The sequence below is a fragment of the Lethenteron reissneri genome, chromosome 50 (assembly GCF_015708825.2).
Source record: "Lethenteron reissneri isolate LAM-NWPU_2019-01 chromosome 50, ASM1570882v1, whole genome shotgun sequence".
Classification (NCBI taxonomy): Eukaryota; Metazoa; Chordata; class Hyperoartia; order Petromyzontiformes; family Petromyzontidae; genus Lethenteron; species Lethenteron reissneri.
Window position 1 is genome coordinate 1471434 of NC_083828.1, and position 19099 is coordinate 1490532.

Sequence of the window (19099 nt, forward strand, 5' to 3'; positions counted from 1 at the left end):
TCGGCGGCGCTGGCTCCGCGTTCGGACCGTCGAGCCACCTCGGGGCCCTCGGGGCGCTCTTCTCCGTGACGGCGCGAGCCGCCGCTGAGTCGCATCTCGAGCACGGCTCGAGGGGGGGGGGGGGGGGGGCATGGCTCAGAGCCGGATCAAGCAGAGTGCATTGCTTCGAGCTGGCTCGCTTGAATCCGAGTCACGACTTGGAACACGGGCCGATTAAATCTGCAGCGATGTACCCCAGTAACTGGCGGTTTGGGGGTGCATTTAAAAAAAGTTGAGCCCCATACCCCCCCCCCCATCGCTGGAAAGTTAAACCCCCCTCCGATAGACAAGGGGGAAGGGGGGTGTGGAGGACACACGGAGACAGACACGAGAGGGATGGAGACACGGGGCCCGGTGAAGACCGAGCAGCGAGATTGTTCAGGCTCAGAGTAAACTTTATTCTCTCCCAATCACCACAAGCGCAGCAGCAGCTCGTCACGCACAGCAGCAGAAGATTGTTATCAGACCGACGCAGGCACCCTTGGGTTCATTAGGCGGCTGGCACTCTCATAAATAAATATTCTGGATGTATAATTCACGCACTCAAAACATAAAGGTGCCCCGTGTAGCCAGCACAGGTCTGTCGGGGCAAGTGCCGTCGCAGCGAGCGCCGCGTCGAGGCCGTCGGCTCGTCACGTCGGCGCACGCGGCGCGTACAGCAACACGCGGCGCGCACCAGCAACTCACTGGGGATGAACGTCGCCCGCCTACATTGGGGCTTCGCAGTCACTCGCACGCTTTAAAAAGGGGGTAGGGGGTTTGGGGGAGGGGGGGTTCGCCAAGATTTTATTTTAGCGAACACCAAAATAATCCCTGCGAAATTTACTTCTATGTATTAAAAAAAAAGTTGGACTACAACTCGCGCACGCACCACGAGTCTGGCGACTCGTGGTGCCTCGACGGACTTGGCTGAGCGAGCGCCGATGAAGGCCGACACGGCGCAGAGGGAGAGACGCGCACAACCACCACCAGCAGTGCCAGTGCCGGGTCATCCCAGTAGCACGAGTAGCGACAAAGGCTACGGGCCCCGCACTAATCGCTTTCAAGCTATCGATTCCGGTTCAGTGATTCTGCACTTTCTCTATTACTATAGTACTATATTGCCTACAATTTTTACGAACGACTGGGTGTTTAAGGTTAGCGATTTGTCGTATTATCTGGCTGTATAGCAAAATGGAAAAATACAATTACTTTACTGTGCAAGTTAAACATTTGTGTTTTAATATGCGCGCGTTTTTAAATTCAGGGCCCCTTTATAACATCATGCTACACAGGCCCCGCAGTAGCTTCGTCCGACACTGACACCACCACCACCCCCAACAGCGCAAGGCGCACGATGGCGGTGCCCCCCAACCAAGACGCGAGCCCCTCAGCTCCCCACCGAGGCCCCCCCCCCCCACCAGCAGCAGCTGCCCGCCCTACCCCCCCCCCCACCCCGGGTCACGGTGAAGGGAGAGTAGGGTTTTCCATACTCGCGGAACCCCATAACCGGGATCTCGCGGCCTCGGATCGGTGTCCCGCGCTCGCGTTGCTCCCCCCGGGGGTGGCCGCAGCTGCACCTGGGGGTGCAGGCGACCCCCAAGCGGCCTGGGTGAGGGGGTGGGGGGGGGGATCAAGAGGCAGGGTTACGACAAGGCTGGCGGGGAGAGAGGGGGGTAGGGAGTGCAGGGTTCGAGGCAGGGTTCAGGCGACGGCTGTGTAGAGACGGCAGAGGCACACGTGTCACTATCCCCCCACCCCGCACCGCGTGTCCACGTGCAGTGGCGCGCGTGTGATCAGCATCACAAAAGCCCCGCGCGTCTCCGTGCAGGTCCACGACCAGACGCCGTCTCCGCCTGGAGAGACGCTGCCAGACGCCCCGCTGGGCCGGGGGGGGGGGGGTCAGAAGGGCCGTCTCCCTCTCTCCACCCTCCCCCATGATGATTCAATTGTGAAAAATCCGTTTCGTATCCAAGCCTTACACGTTATAGCCGACCTGTCCCTGTAGTGGGCGGGGCCACGAGGAGTGTCGTCGCGAGCCGCGTTACGCCAAGCGTGACTCGTACACGCTGCTGGTGGTGGTGGTGGTTGTGTGGGTCGGGGAGCGGTTTCTGACTTTTGGCAGAGACGATGTGGGGGCGGCCATAAAAGGTGGTGCCCAACCAAGTCGACAAACGTGGCCTGCCGGGGCAGTGCTACAGGAATCCTGAGTGAGTGAGGGGGGGGGGGGGCTCTCACCTGAGCGCTCTGCAGCCAAGGAGGAGCGAGACCCGGGTAGGAGAGCCCTGGCAAGGGGGTCCCGTGAAAGGACGAGCTCAGGTCCGTGGCGAACAGCTGGAAGGGGGGGAACGCTCCCCATGCGTCCCTGGAGGCGGGGACCAGCGTGGGGCCCAGCAGCTCCTCTGGGGGGGGGGGGGCCAGACGGGAGTTGGGGGGGGGGGGGGAGATGCCCCGCCACCGTTGTCTTTTCCCGGTGCCGGTGGTTACACACCACACCAGGTACCCATTTAACCGGGCAGAGTTGACCTCGGAGAGAGTCCCAGGACCAGTTCAGATGGTCGTCACCGGTCATTTGTCAGCAGGCATCCAACTCGGGTGCCGGGTTTGTAGCGCAGTGCGCCAAACCAGCAATAACACAGGGGGTGCCAAGATGCTCAAGCACCTATTGCAAGACATCAAGTGTGCATCGTCTGCACGTGCTTGTGGAAGAACACCCCCAGGTGGCACGCACACCGCACGTGTCACCTATTGCCTGCCATTCTCCAGTGACCCGGCAACCACTTCCGTGAGAAACCAAACTGTGGTGGGGCACTAAAAATCCAAAACGCAACTTGTTTAGTTTTAGTTTACCAGGTAAGGCCCATTGGAGCTATATATATATATATATACACACACACGTCTTTTTTTTAAAGATCTGGTCAAAAGATAGCAAAAAAATAGTGACTCATCACGGGGACATTTAAAGGAGACCAATACTCTATAAAACGCACGTTTCTAAAATGGAGGGAAAAACCGAAGAACCTAGGAGGAAACTCCACGCGACCACGGGGACAGTGAACATGCAAACTCCAATTATACAGCAGGCATGAGGGTTGGGGATCGAACCCAGGGTCTTCTGTATACCAGGCGAGGTAGTTAATATCCGGCCACCGTGGTTTCCTGGGTAGAGGGGGGCGTGTGTGCTCTGGTTACGTGGGTCCCGCGTGAGGAACTGGGGTCCCAGCTGGATCGGCAGACGGAGCGCGAGAGGCCCTGGCGGGCTCAGACGCTGCCTCGAGACGCGCGTGTTCGCCTTGGCGAACTCCAGCCGCAGCGTGTGCTGGCTCTCTGGGTCAAAGCGCATGCCCTGGGGGGGGGGGGTAGTTGGGGTCAAGCCTGAGGTCAAGGGCATATTACTCAGGAGATTAAAATGAAAAAATTACCTTTTCGGTCGTGTTCTTGTATTGCGAGTTGTAGCGTTCTGAACCGCCCCTACTGGACACGTGACAAAGTGACAAAGAGCTTTATAGCTCAGATTCCTCCTGCAGTATTAATATTCTGACCCCGCCCACCACTACCACCGATGCGCACGAACCCCCCCACCCGCCTCCCACAACCACCACCACCACACCACCCAAGCCAGCCCAAGCCAGCCCAAGCCTCTGGAGGTGGGGGGGGACAGGGCTTAAACAAAGGCGGGCGGAGGGGCTCTGCAAAGGGGGGGGGCTCTGCAGGGCGGCTCTGCAGGGGGGGGGCTGGCTCTGGTCGACGGAAAGGGGCCTAATTAGGGAGGGTGGGGTCTACAGCGGTTGCACTTTGTCAAGGTAATAATAGAAGCGTAGACTCGCACTGCTACACGTGCAGCAGGCGACTAATGTCTGTGGGCACGTGCCATCAGGAGACATCACTGGACAGCCGTGAAAACGCGACTTTGCACTTAAAAATATTATCGAGGTGGATTTTTTTTTTATCGACAACTCTTATTTGCCAAGATGAGTTTCGGAAGATTGCTTGGGAGACGACTCCGCAGTGGATTGATGACGATGATGGTGGCGAGGGATTATGATGGGGGGGGGGGGGGGGGGGGGGGATTTGGTGGATGACGAACGGACGAGTGATTGCGGGATGGATAAAGGAAGCGATGGCGGGACGACTGCGCTGGGGCACGTGGAGCGATGGCGATTGTACTGTACACGGTGCACTTCTTTCCCACCGTACGTAGCCAACCGTGCCGATCGGAGGTGGGAGCCACTCACGTGCAACTCGATCATGGCAGCCTCCGCGTTCTCTCGGTTGTCGAATATCACAAAGCCCACGGGCTGCGGAATGCGCACACCACCACCAGCCACCACCATCAACAACCACCACCCACCACGGCCAACCACCACCAACCACATCATCATCAACGCCAACCACCACCACGCCACCACCATCAACATCATGCAAAATAGCCTTAAACAGACTGTTGGGGCAAGAGCTGTTAGCGAGCACCTATTAAGGCCGGCACGGCACATGAAGGGGGTGGGTGGCCAGCACCACGCCCGGCCGCGTTTGTCTCCCCAGTGGCGAGGTTTTTACACACCGCACCAGGAACTCATTTGAGGCAGAGCCGACCCCGGGGAGGCCCAGGATCGGTTCAGATATTCGTCACCACTGGGTGTTGCAGGCCGTGAGCGGGAATAGAACTCGGGTGGTCACAATCAATAGCACACGACCACCACCACGTCCCACGTCCCCCACAGCCCGTCGGGGTCGAGCACCGTCACCGAGCTCCTGTGAATGTCGCCACCACGGGGGGAGTCGGGGTGGTCGGTGCCCAGCCGCCTTCGTCTCCCCAGCGCCGATGCTTACAGAGAACACCAATAAAAGGGATCGCAGTGCTCATTTCATTTAAGGCCAAGTCCACCTAGGGGAGGAAGGGACCCAACCCAGCAGCCGGTTCAGAGCTCGTCTCGACACCGATGACAGCCGTGGCCGCGGAACAGAAACGCGGGGGGTGGGGGGGGGGTCAACTTGACAGTGACCCCCCCACACCCCCCCCCCTACCCCGACACACCTCCGGTCCAGCGCAGGTGCCCCCACCTGCTTGGTTGTGGGCTTCATGAGGGACCCCTCGTATCCCTGGCAACGGGGGGGGGGGGGGGGGGGGGGGGGGGGGAGACAGACGGGGTCATGTGGGGCGCCCGCAAGCGACCCCCTTGTTCAATCACTAAAGATAAAGATCCCCCGTAAAACCTCTAACATACTATTGGGGCAAGTGCCGTTCGCGAGTAGCATCTATGAAAGCCGGCACGGAACACAAGGGGGTGGGGGGGGGGCTATTGGTAACCACGCACCGGCCGCCTTTGTCTCCCCAATGGCGATGTGTAGACACACCGCACCGGGTACTTCATTTACGGCCGAGTCGAGATAGGGGGAGAGGTGCAGGTCGACTCGACCTTGACAAATGGGCGGGGGCGGGAGTCTAACTGGGATAGCGCTGGGTTCGTAGGGCAGCGCGCCGCTAACCACTGCGCCACCGCTCCCCATCCGCCGCGTCCCCCCTCCCCTCCCCCCACGGAGCGCACCTCACCGCTACCGCCCCCTCATCACCACCAACCACCACCAGACCACCCCCTCACCACCAGTCCCCCTCACTCCCGCCACCTTACCACCACCACCGCACCCTCACCCCCGCCACCTTGCCACCGCACCCTCACCACCGCCCCCTTACCACTGCCACCGCACCCTCACCACCACCACCCCCCCCTCACCACCACCACCCCCCCTCACCCACCACCACCACCACCTCACCACCACCACACCACCACCACCACCTAACCACCCCCCCCCCTCACCACCACCACCTCCTAACCACCCCCCCCCTCACCACCACCACCTCCTAACCACCCCCCCCTCACCACCACCACCTCCTCACCACCCCCCCCTCACCACCCCCCCCTCACCACCCCCCCCTCACCACCCCCCCCCCTCACCACCCCCCCCTCACCACCCCCCCCTCACCACCCCCCCCTCACCACCCCCCCCTCACCACCCCCCCTCACCACCCCCCCCTCACCACCCCCCCCTCACCACCCCCCCTCACCACCCCCCCCTCACCACCCCCCCTCACCACCCCCCCCTCACCACCCCCCCCTCACCACCCCCCCCGTCAACCACCCCCCCTCACACACCCCCCTCACCACCCCCCCCTCACCACCCCCCCCTCACCACCACCACTAACCACCCCCCCCCCTCACCACCACCACCTAACCACCCCCCCCCCTCACCACCACCACCTAACCACCCCCCCCCCTCACCACCACCACCTAACCACCCCCCCCCCTCACCACCACCACCTAACCACCCCCCCCCCCTCACCACCACCACCTAACCACCCCCCCCCCCTCACCACCACCACCTAACCACCCCCCCCCCTCACCACCACACCTAACCACCCCCCCCCCTCACCACCACCACCTAACCACCCCCCCTCACCACCACCACCTAACCACCCCCCTCACCACCACCACCACCTCACCACCCCCCCTCACCACCACCACCACCTCACCACCCCCCCCTCACCACCACCACCTAACCACCCCCCCCTCACCACCACCACCTAACCACCCCCCTCACCACCACCACCTAACACCCCCCCCTCACCACCACCACCTAACCACCCCCCCCTCACCACCACCACCTCACCACCACCCCCCCTCACCACCACCACCTCACCACCCCCCCCCCTCACCACCACCACCTCACCACCCCCCCCCCCCTCACCACCACCACCTCACCACCCCCCCCCTCACCACCACCACCACCACCACCACCTAACCACCCCCCCTCACCACCACCACCTCACCACCACCACCACCACCGCCTCACCTTGAAGGGTCTGAAGAGCAGGTAGAGTTCGCGAGGGTGCGTGTCCATGGGGAGACCGCTCACGAACAGGGTTCGAACCTGCGTGGGGTCAGGCGCGAGCGGCGTTATAGGGAAACACACAGAGACAAAGATGCCCCGTGTATCTAAATGCACACACACACACCTTTAGATTCAGAATATTGAGTTGCACCGGGAGGAATCCGAGCTACAAAGCTCTTTTTCCACCGATGTCGAGTAGGGGCGGGTCAGAACACAAACGCAGTTCACATTACGATGATCATCGCTTGTGTCGTGATCGAAACGTCAGAGTTTGGTTATTTTTTAAAATTTGAACCTACGCGACTTCACCGAAAGACCCAAAAAAATTTGAATTCCTGCAGTCACGAAAGCTTTAAGTCAACATTGCATCGCTAAATCTAAAAAAATAACATTTACAAATCACATTTGCAAATGTGAGCTGTATCCAGTACTAATCTTCTGCTACAGAATTTTATTTTTGAAGGAAGATTTATGGTGTTAAGGGAGGAAACACAGTTGTTCAAAAACGCTGACGCTGCAAAGACTTCGCGTCACCCCATTCCAAGTCTTCTTCTTGGGGCATTGCTCAGAGCGAGCCCCAGGGAGGCCGCTGGGGCACGCGACGCGTGGCTGGCCAGCAGCACCACGCAGAGCCGCCAGTGGCGATGTTCACACACATACACCTGTGCCCCCACACACACACCTATACCCACACACCTGCACCTGTATCCACACACACACGCACGTACCTGTACCCGCGTCCACAATAACCGCCATTCGCCACTAAGTGGCGGTGACGTCACCACGACGCTTGTGCCAGGCAATGTGCACCTTGAGGCCACGTGAAGTGTCGAACGCCCGCTGGCAGGAGGTCACGGGGCAGACCCAGGTGCCACGGGTCGACTGACCGAGATGACCGCGATTACTGGCTGATGCACCACCTGTGCCCCCTACTGTACCAACTTGCTGTGCTTTAGCCACCCGGCGCGCCACTCGTTGTTGTGAGCGTCGCTCCTCCGCCCTCCGTTGTTGTTGGAGGGCGACTGCCTTCAACTGCCCAGTAGCATCCTTCACGAGCCTCCTCTAGAGGCCGATCTTGACACCGCTGGTACCAGTCATCGGCAAGTCCACTCAGCTCCATGTCCTCCTGTGCCACATCACTCCATCTCTTCTCTAGCCCGTGCCGCGCCCGTTTAGCCCCCTCGATCCGGCCGAACAAAAGCTGTTTAGGCATGCGGTGGCTGGGCATGCGGGCTACATGACCCAGCCAACGCTGCCTGCCGGAGCTCACCAATGGGACTTTGCCCAGATCTTTCAAGGATTTGTGAGCTCCTCACACAATCCAGCCTGGTTAAACCCAGGAAGGATCGTAGGCAGGCCAGCCTAAATGTTTCCCACCGGCGAAGATGGTTGGAAATATTTAGGCACACACCCACACATACACCTGTACCCACACACACACACACACCTGTACCTGCGTCTGCACACACGCATCTTTACACACACACGCACTCGCCTGTCCTTCGTCTTTGGAGAGGCCATCAAATGCCCCATCGCTTTTCAAGTTCATATCGCCCCGCCGAGCCAGCAGCTGCAGCAGCAGGCAAGCAGCGCCAGGTGGTGCAACAGCGGCAGCAGCAGCAGACGGCAAGCCCACAGGTGCAAGGTTCCAGTGCAACTTTGCTCAACACTCTCGTATCTGGGGTCGCGTCTCCTCCTCCGTGCCCCAAGTGCCGTGCTCCCGTGCCCACCCACCCCGTGCCCCCCCTTGTGCCCACGTGCCCACGTGCCCACGTGCTCAGTGCCCCCCAGGAGGAGTGACCACCCCGTGACCTCGGCGCGCGCCGCGGACCCCTCGCAGTGCGACTGCGACTGGAGCAGGCGGCACGCGCGAGTCGCGTTTATAGCGGGTGGGTCACGTGATGCAATCACGACCCCCCCCACCCCCCCACGGCATTCCCATCCCCCCCCGGCATTCCCATCCCTCCCTTTCCCCTTGTCCCGATTCTCCCTCCCCCTCCACCCCCTCCCCCCAATCCCTCGTTACGCAATCGCATGTCACACACAAAGACAAAGATACCCCAAATAGCCTCAGCAGACTGTTGGGGCAAGTGCTGTTAGCGAGCGCCTATGAAGGCCGGCACGGCACACGAGGGGGTGTCCAGGACCACGCCCGACCGCCTTTGTCTCCCCCAATGGCGATGTTTACACATCACACCAGGTACCCATTTGATGCGGAGACACACCGACACACACCTACACACACCTACACCTATACACACCTATACACACACACCTACACACACCTACACACACCTACACACACACACCTACACACACCTACACACACACACCTACACACACACACCTACACACACTCCTCCACACCTACACACACACCAGGCAAGCTCACCCTCATCACTCGAGATACATCGACCCGTGCTGTGACGTCATTAATTGTGCACCCTCCGCGTGCAGGATTCACGAGGGACACGTGACCCTGGCACGTGCCGACGAGAACAAAGGACGACGACGATTCGCGCTCCACCGTCACCCGCTCCACGAATGAGCTCGGCTCATAATTTATTGTAATTGTGGCTTAATTGAGCTGCGGGGAGTGGAGAAAGCCACTTAATTGGACTGCATTGTCCACGTGATGAGAGGCACTACCCCGGTTTCTCCACAATGTCGTATCTTACAAAGCGATAGGTGTGTGCGTGAGCAGGTTTGTGGGGAGCGGTGGTATAGTGGTGAGCGCACTCCGCCACGAACCCCGGCGAATCAAGTTCCATGGTGGTCACCGGCTGCCGAAACGAGTGCTCGATGACCAACCCTAATCATGGTAGCAAATACGAATATAGAGTACGGCATATATATAATTTGTTGAAAAATCATTGAAATACACGTCTATATACATAGTAACTAAATAATAAAAGGTAGGTTTTTTTTCCACAATGAAAAATGTAATGTTAATGACAATAAAAAAGTGATTGTTCATTAAAGTAAAAGAAAAAAATAACAGCTAGCAGAGGATGGTTTCGATCCATCGACCTCTGGGTTATGGGCCCAGCACGCTTCCGCTGCGCCACTCTGCTTGGCGAGAAACACCGCCGCACAAGTGCTATATGTTACTGACCACATTTTCACAAATCGAATGACTTCATGGTATTCTCTTGAAAGAACACTCAGAATAGGAATTATCTTCACAGTCGGTGAATAAATCGTTACATTGTGGGACAGTGAAAGATGTCAACGGCGTGTGTGGTGAAGTGAACCCTTCAACAGTGATTGATCGTGGATGATCGTGCTGTCTATTTTAATGCCGCGTGAATGATCATTGTGTAGCGAGTGGAACTTGTTTTGCTCCATTTTCATTAACTAAATTAACTTTATTTTAACTGAACTCCCTTTGTCGGTAGTGGCGTCACCGCCCAGCCCAATTTGGCGGGAATCCGTTTGAAATTCGTCACGACCGATTCCCGATTCCTAACTTACAAACAATACATTAGCGATTCGATTCCATAATATGATTATTCCTTTAATGTCATTTATAGTCTGTACTTCGTGTTTGTACGCATAAAAACAAAACTACTGAATGTACTTCATACATTTTCTAATTGCATTAATATATCAATTGTACACGCGCGGTTGGGTGCATAGGTGAGGTATAGAATCGATTCTCTTTATGCCGAAACTGAACTGGAATCGATTCGTGTTGAAGTTCAATCCAGAGAGCGGCGTGAAGAGCTGGGCCCGGAGTTTAAGACCTCAGCCGAGATTATACATTAAAGACCTTAACCGAGATTATACATTAAAGACCTCAACTCTTGGGGACAAAAACTGGAAGTGATGTCGGGTGAGTGACTTCTCCCTTCGTTCGCCTCGTCTGAGGAGATTTTAAATGCTCGAAAGATGTAATTTGATTGCGGCGCGCTTGAGACGAGGCCTTCATCCAGTAGTGGACTGACTGGCCAAAGCTGATGATGGATTTAGTGTGAACCTACATTCGATAACAACAACAACAGCCGCTAAGTGGCGATGAGGTTCCCACGGCGCCTGTGCCAGGCTAGGTGCACTTTGAGGCCACGTGAAGTGTCGACCTTCTGTGTCAACTTTGCTGCGTTTTATCCGCCCGGCGCTGCGCTCGTTGTTGTGAGCATCGCTCCTCTGTCCTCCGTTGTTGTTGTTGGAGGGCGACTGCCTCCAACTTCCCAGTAGCCTCACAGTGCACCTAGCCTGGCACTGCTCAGTAGCGTCCTTCACGAGCCTCCTCCACAGAGGTCGATCTTGACACAGCTGGTACCGGTCAACAGCAAGTCCACTCAGCTCCACGTCCTCCTGTAACCACATCGCTCCATCTCTTGTCCAGGCCGTGCCCGTCTCGCCCCCTCGATCCGGCCAGACAGACTCGACAGCACCTCACAGCATCCCTCCTCAGCTCACAACTCCTCGCGTTTCATGTTGATGATGTCTCTAACTTGCTTATGTTCTCTTATCCACGTGTTGAACAGCTGAGAGACGTAATAGGTTGGGGAGGAGGCTTTCATCCAGCAGTGACTGCAGATGAAGATGATGGCATCAGTGTGGATCAGCAGTCAACTCAGAGTTCGCACATCGGGTTCATTCCGCCAAATTTGTTCAATTAAATTCGACTCGTTTGTTTCGCGGAGCCGTGTTGACACTGCTGCTGCTGTGGCCGAGACTGTGTGATGAGTGCCTGCAGGTGACGCTGTGCCCCCCTGTGGTGGTCTCTATGTCGGTGTTCTTCACTGGTTTTTAGAGGGGGGGCCACGTTCTCCGATTAAACACAATCAGTGTGAGGGCCGCCACACACTTAACCATTGGGGTTTGACAGCGTGGCGGTGGTGGGGGGTGGTTATCGGGGGCCGCACTAAAGGCCACCAGGGACCGCCAGTGGCCCGCGGGCCGTGCAATTAGGAACCCTGCCCTGTGCTGTGCTGCTGTGTGATGGTTTTGCTTGCAGGTGAAGCTGTGATGTTGGAAATGGTCTACGCTGTTGGGTGCTGTGCTGCTGTTCGTTGTTGTTTTTGCCCGCAGGTGGAGGCTGTGATGATAGTGATCGTCTGAGCTGGCCATTACGTTTGGTTGCTGTTTGAGTTGTTCGGTGCAACCTTCTTGAATTGTCGTCTCACTTCCAATGTCGCCTTGCAGGAGAGGCCGTGTCGGCAGTGGTGATGGTGGAGAGCGTGGAGGACCTGGAGCTGCTGGTGAGGACCAAGGTGGATGCGCTGAGGCTGGCGCTGCAGATCCGAGATGTGGACGGTGAAGAAATACGCAATCGCAGCTCGCCTCCTCGCAACACACCACCTCCTCACAACTCACCTCTCAGCTCCCACCTCATCTCTCAGCTCCCACCTCACCTCTCGCTTCCCACCTCACCACTCGGCTCCCACCTCACCTCTCAGCTCCCACCTCACCTCTCGCTTCCCACCTCACCACTCGGCTCCCACCTCACCTCTCAGCTCCCACCTCATCTCTCAGCTCCCATCTCACCTCTCGCTTCCCACCTCACCACTCGGCTCCCACCTCACCTCTCAGCTCCCACCTCACCACTCAGCTCCCACCTCATCACTCAGCTCCCACCTCACCACTCAGCTCCCACCTCACCACTCAGCTCCCACCTCACCTCTCAGCTCCCACCTCATCTCTCAGCTCCCACCTCTCCTCTCAGCTCCCACCTCAGCTCCCACCTCACCTCTCAGCTCCCACCTCAGCTCCCACCTCACCTCTCAGCTCCCACCTCATCTCTCAGCTCCCACCTCAGCTCCCACCTCTCCTCTCAGCTCCCACCTCAGCTCACAGCTCACGTCTCACCTCACCTCTCAGCTCCCACCTCACCTCTCAGCTCCCACCTCAGCTCCCACCTCTCTTCTCAGCTCCCACGTCAGCTCACAGCTCACGTCTCACCTCACCTCTCAGCTCCCACCTCAGCTCACAGCTCACGTCTCACCTCACCTCTCAGCTCCCACCTCAGCTCCCACCTCAGCTCCCACCTCAGCTCCCACCTCTCCTCTCAGCTCCCACCTCAGCTCCCACCTCAGCTCCCAGCTCACGTCTCTGCACCAAATGTCTCTTTACAGCTCTTCCTCAAACCTTGCAGCACGCCACACAACTGCTTACACCTCACTGCTCATTTGACCTCCTCACAGCTCACTGCTGCTCCTCACACTTGTTTACACCTTACAGGTCCTTACCTTCCCACAGCTCCTTACACTTCAGCTCCTCACGCCTCCACCTCAAGGAGCTCTTAGCAGCTCCGTTCACCTCCTCACAGCTCTGTACTCCTCACACAGCTCCTTACACCTCCCAGCTTTTCAACACCTCATCACAGCTTTCCTCGTTGTGTGCCCACAGCGGATGACGAGTGGCTAGTGCGCATGCTGCACAGCGTGGAGTCCGAGCTGCAGGAAGCTGAGGCACTTGTGCAGGAGATGCAGCAGCTGCAGAAGCAGCGAAACCAGGTTGCGCTCGAAGTGCAGGTGAGAGCTCTTGTCGCTGGCCCTCTAGTATTCACGAACAGCACTTGCTGTGTGGCTGTACAGGAGACCTTCATGTGTAGGGGAGCGGTAGTGCAGTGGTTGGCACACTCCGCTATGAACCTAGTGACCCGAGTTCGATTCTTGTTTACGGCCAACATCGGTCCTCACAACCTCCCCTTGGTCGACTTGGCCTTAACATCTTGCCGTGGTGATGAGATGTTAACTACCTCGCCTGGTGTACAGGAGGTTTTGGGTTCGATCCCAACCCTGACGCCTGCTGTATATTTGGAGTTTGCATGTTCTCCCCATGGTCGTGTCCTCCGGTTTTTCCCTCCACATTTTATAAACATGCGTTTAGAGTATTTGACTTCTATACATGTCCACATGATAAGCCACTTTGTTGAGCTATTATTTGTGGCCAGGTTGCTTCTGAAACAGAGCTATATAGCTCATTGGGCTTTACTTTGTGAAATAAAAATTGTAGTATAGTAAATAGACTCAGCTTTAAATGAGTACCTGCTGCGGTGCGTAAAGACCAGCATTGCGCTATGTTGGCCTTCAAAGTTGCTCGCTAACAGCACTTTCCGCAACGGTTTGCTACAACTATAGGGGGGAGGGGGGTCGTTGTGTGCATGTGTGTGTGGTCGCAAGGCGGTGATGGCGCAAATCACCAGGAATAACGAATCGCTGCAGCACATGCTTGAGAATCTGCCAAAGCACCTGCCCGGGAAGCAGCCTCCGCTAGTGGCCAGGTGAGGGAGACACCTGTGTGAGGGTTAGCTCTGTACACGTGGGAGACGCATGACCCTTGGCCTACACTTGTATATGCAAGTATGTATGTGCCTTGCTGATCTCGTCAAGGAGCATAAACCATCACGCAAACTCCGGTCATCATCGCAACAGCTTTTGGTTAACTATCGAACAAAGACGGTTATTGCATGACGCACTTTCAGATGTGCTTCTGCGGCCGTCTGGAACGTTCTTGCAATATTAGGAAGCCACTGGAGCTATGCACTTTTAAATCTAGATTAAAACTAATGTCTTTATAACAGCTTTATGTGTTTTGTTTGTTGTCCTTCACCCGCACCTCCGATTGAGCACGGTTGGCTATGTACAGTGCGAAAGAAGTTCAACATACACATCCAGACAGCCCTTTGTCAATCCATTGCTATTTGAGGGCCTCCCCATGTGTCAGTCGTGGTGATTGTTTGACCATACTTCAACCACGCTGGTCAGTGTTCTTCTGTCACCGCAAGCGTCACTCACATTGTTTACATTTCTCATGGATCGGAGAACGTAAGCAGTTCGATGAAAGTTGCTTCGCAGGACTGAGGAGATATAACGATGGCCTTTAGGAGGCCTTCATCCAGCAGTGAATAGATAATCATGGCGGATGATGATGATGATGACATTTTGATTTAGGGACACACCAAACAGTGAGTGGCTTGCATCATCCATTCAGTGACACTCTGATTTCTGAAAGCCACTAACGCACGTTTTACCTCGCCGTGACTCTTGGCACTATCAGCATGCAGGCCAGTGGTGATCCCCATGTCACTGGGGCCCAAGGGGGACCGCTGTTGGGGCCCCAAGCGGGGGTCCAGGCGACCGCTGGGGCCCCGTTGCAACCCGCACAGCCTCCCAAGAAGGAGCGACCGGCGCCCCCCCCGATCCCCGCAATCAACATCCTCACCGTGAGCGAGTTCGAGGCAGTGCCAGCGTGAGTTTCCCCACCTCCCCCTCACCCCTGCCCAGGTTGCTCTGGATCCCTCGGGGTCCCCAGGAACCTCGCAGGCAGCCCTAGACTGTGAATCCTTGCGGGCCCCCCTGCGTGAGAGTGCAACTGTTGTCTGACATTATCGAGAAGTAGCTGGTCGCCTAAAAAGTATTGACACGACTGCGTACAAGAAGAGTGCCATTCAAAACAAATTACTGTTGTCGATGTGAATGAAGAGCGCACGGTCGTCTTGGTCAGATAACCGCCAAGACCTGGGTCTTACCCGTGTGCTACAAGCAAGCCTTCAACACTTCACGTGACCTCAAAGCGCACCCAGCCTGGCACAAGCGTCGTGCTGATGTCACCATCACTTCGTGTCGCACAGCGGCTGTAGTTGTCGCGTGTAGACATTCGTGTGTGTGGTTTTTATCCTCGCATATAGTAATAAGATTAGGGGCAAAATGCCAATGTCTGAGGTCTGTTAGCCACAAGAAGGCTTCAGGAGAGAGTTTGTGAAGTTTTTCTATTCCTCTTCTGCATACTCTCGTGGTTTACTACAGTGCGTGTGCTACGACTGTGGTACGACTGGAGTAACAGCCACCTGTGTATGTGTTGTCTATCTGTGCGTCTGCTATGTCTGTGCAGTGGCAAACAACAGCTGTTGTTGCTCATCATTTATTCCTCGATCTCTTGCATCACACGAGAATGGAACGAGTCCCGAAGCACCGGCGTTATTCAGAAGCAGGATTGAACGAATCACTGCACGTGGGTAGTAGCAATCGTGAACTGAGGCCCTTTATTGTTAGTGATGACTCGGTCTCGGGCTTTGCTCTGGTTCAACTGAGCCGGTTCAAATCATGCGTTTATCTTGACTGCTCCGTGCATGATCTCAGCCACGATCGGGATTTCCATGAGCAGAGTGAGCCCAAGCCGTGGCTGAGCGCGAGTGTTGGAGATCAAACCAGAGGCGAACCACGGCCAAAAACACGGCCCCGTTAGAATCACGGCAGGTTAATTCGAAGTGACGAATTGCATTGTATACACCAGATAAACAACACACAGAACAACAACAACGCATGCACAAGGACGTCGTCGTGTGTGCCGCAGGTACCTGAAGGGCCGCATGGCGTACGAGCAGGTGAACGGCACCGTGCACGAGATAAACTGCGCGCTCGCCTCCAAGTACACGCTGCTGCGGCAGCCGAAGCGCTCGCTTGGGGAGGCTGCCGTCAAGCGGCATCGTGTCTACCGCGAGCAGGAGACCCCGCACACCAAAGGTGGCTTGGCCAGCGTACCCATACCCCCCCCCCCCCCCACTGCTGCTCTTCACCGCCGGCCTACTGGCGCCACGCATAACCAGAAAGGCGGTAGCTCGGGGAGTACATTTTCAATCGGATTGGGGCACCAGCACACGCTATCCGACTACATTTTCGAAGGTTGCTTCATCTGCAATGTCCACTTTGAGGCAGGCACCGCATCTTCATGGTTAATGCCCCCGCGAGTATGAACGTGGGCAACCGCGGGGCACGAACTGCGAGCAAATGCAACGAGTGGAACAAGCGCCGCTGTTTGGTGACGCCGCGGCCCAATCATCAAGTCGCGTGTTCTCTTTGTCAGAAACGCTTGCTCCACACTTATCCAGGAGGTCGTTCATTCAATCCCCATCCTGACGCCAGAATATTCTGAGTTTGCGTGTCTCTCTCCTCCCCGTGGTTGTGTGGATTTTTCTCCGGGTCCTCTGGTTTTTCCCTCCCAAATTTAGAAACATGTATTTGGAATATTTGGCTGCTATAAATTTCCACAAGATAAGCCACTTGATTGAGCTATCATTCGGGATAGCCAGGTCGCTTTTAACAAATAGCTATAATAAACGTTTTTGGGTCAGATCGCGTTATTTATAAATGTGTCATAACCCTCCACCACCCGACACGGCCAATCAGCAAAAAAAGTGTCACGTTGACAAAAGTGACAAATAGTTCACTACTTTAGCCCATCGGTGTGTTGAAGAGTGAATCCACAACATTTACAATTTTTGAGTACGACGTTTCGCTGGTAATTACATCCAGCATCATCAGGCAATTCGCCAGAATAATATTGGTCGCGAAAGCCTACGTGTTAATTCTAGATTTGAACTTGATGCAGTAATTTTAGCTGCGAGGGTCCCACCTGATGACGGAGACTTGTGTTGCCTCCGAAACGTCGTGATTTATTATTTTATTTCTATTATTACTTCTATTTTAATTTTTTACCTACGTGACTTTACCGAAAAAGCCTAAGAGTACCTACGTGTTGAGTTTTTGCTTGACGAATTGTCGGAAAGTTGACGGTAGTGACAACGATGCGACTGTGCCCCCCTGCACCAGGCCACAGCTTCTTCGTGGAGAACGACCTGCGCGAGAACTCGAAGCTGCGCGTGGACAAGCGCCTCTTCAACCTGCTGGGCGTGCTGCGCCACTGCCAGCGCCTGCGCGAGGTGCGCGGGGGCGGGCTCACGCGCTACGTGGTGCTCTGAGCACCGCCGGCGCCACCGCCGCTTGTCCCGAACCCCCACACGCTCGCCCCCAAGGTGGTCGGGCCTTTGTCGTGCTGGCGCCGGTGGAGGTTTCGCGACCGCCGAGGTGGCTGCCTCGTGCGGGCTGCCGCTGTGTTCGTGCTTCCTGTGAGATTATTGCTGTCCCTTTGATCGTCCCTCTTATCTGCTGCCTCCTAAAAAAATATATTGTGCGAATAACGAATAACGTGGTGGTTGGGCGTCCTCATTTCTCTTGGCTTAAGCGTCGCACTTGTCCAACACGTCGCTGGAAAAAAAACGAGTGACCATCTTCTCTATTGTTTGATTTCGGGCGTCCTTCCAAACCTCCACATACAATTCACAACAGGGCGAGGTTCATTATCTTTGCCAACCCCCTCACAGGGGTGTGCGCATGGAGGTCCAATACAGCAATGGCTGTTGTTGCACTGCCCTCTGCTGGCGACAAAGCCCGCATCTATATCTATTAAAGGGACATTTGTGAATGTGTCTGTTCGAAATGTTGAGCATACTTCCCGACATGCATCAAACTTGAAATTTGGCATGTGGGTAGCTTCCAGACTACACAATGCAAAAAAAGTATAAAAAAAGACTTTTGTATTTTGGGGGGCGGGGGGAGGGCGCAATAATGGATATATTTTTCACGGAAAGTGAGTGGTGACGTCACATCTGTGATGTCACCCGCATGCGGCACGTGACTTTACCGAAAAAAACTAAGAATATGAACCCTCCACGTAGGCCGTGTATTAATCCAAGACAAGAATCCAAGTCTCGGGCGAAGCCGGGTAGTAAAGCTAGTTTTGTATATAATGTAAGTTTGTGTATTAATAAACTTGAATGTTGGTTTTGTGAAAGTTAGGTCCTTGTGTGTGGTGTGGTGATAATGATGATGGTGGCGAGGCGAGAACAGTTCAGGCATAATTGTTGTTGATGGTGATACGAGTGATGACCATGAAGTGGAGATCTGTCTCTTGAATATTTGTTTTGCACCATACGCAGCCGACTGTGCTCGGTGGTGGTGGTGGGATCGGGCGCATTCCCGATGATTTGGACAAGTGCAACAGTCGCCCTCGTCTCCAGTCTAAATGCGAATGTAGCCATCCCCTTCAACTGCAACGAACGGAAGCCCGACGTCTTTACCGCACGCAGTGCGCCGTCTTCCACTCTGTCCACGCGGTGGCGCCGCGCGCCTGAGCCCAGTCCCTGGGTCACGGCAGCTCCCACGTGACTTGCCAAGCCCCAGACCCTTCGCGACCCACCGCAGTCCCGCCTATCCATCCTCATCAGCCACAGTCCAGTCCACTGTTGGGTGAAGGCCTCATCCAAGCTGCAACCACCCCTCGTGATCAGACGATGTAACCACCCAGCACAGGAGCCAGATTCATCGCTCTCCGCATTAGGTGTTCTGGTCGCACTCCGTCTTCGGTCTGCCATTCCGTTGTTAGTCTCAACCATGGCGTGGCCTTG

At 56.1% G+C, this 19099-nt stretch overlaps 2 protein-coding genes across 2 annotated transcripts; one reads left to right on the forward strand and one right to left on the reverse strand.

Moving 5' to 3' along the window:
* Window positions 1–1479: 1479 nt before the first annotated feature.
* On the reverse strand, window positions 1480–9304 carry LOC133355007 (RNA-binding protein, mRNA-processing factor 2a-like). Its single transcript, XM_061572264.1, has 8 exons — window positions 9299–9304; window positions 8668–8757; window positions 6868–6945; window positions 5080–5118; window positions 4254–4316; window positions 3211–3364; window positions 2257–2420; window positions 1480–1626 (listed from the first exon to the last, which is right to left on the reverse strand). Exons 1-8 carry the CDS (start codon window positions 9302–9304, stop codon window positions 1480–1482), a joined length of 741 nt encoding a protein of 246 aa, XP_061428248.1.
* A 1306-nt stretch (window positions 9305–10610) lies between these two features.
* LOC133355087 (spindle and kinetochore-associated protein 1-like) lies at window positions 10611–18412 on the forward strand. Its single transcript, XM_061572383.1, has 7 exons — window positions 10611–10741; window positions 12058–12168; window positions 13261–13385; window positions 14037–14137; window positions 14914–15105; window positions 16210–16379; window positions 17466–18412. Exons 1-7 carry the CDS (start codon window positions 10735–10737, stop codon window positions 17612–17614), a joined length of 855 nt encoding a protein of 284 aa, XP_061428367.1. The 5' UTR covers window positions 10611–10734; the 3' UTR covers window positions 17615–18412.
* The last annotated feature ends 687 nt before the right edge of the window (window positions 18413–19099 follow it).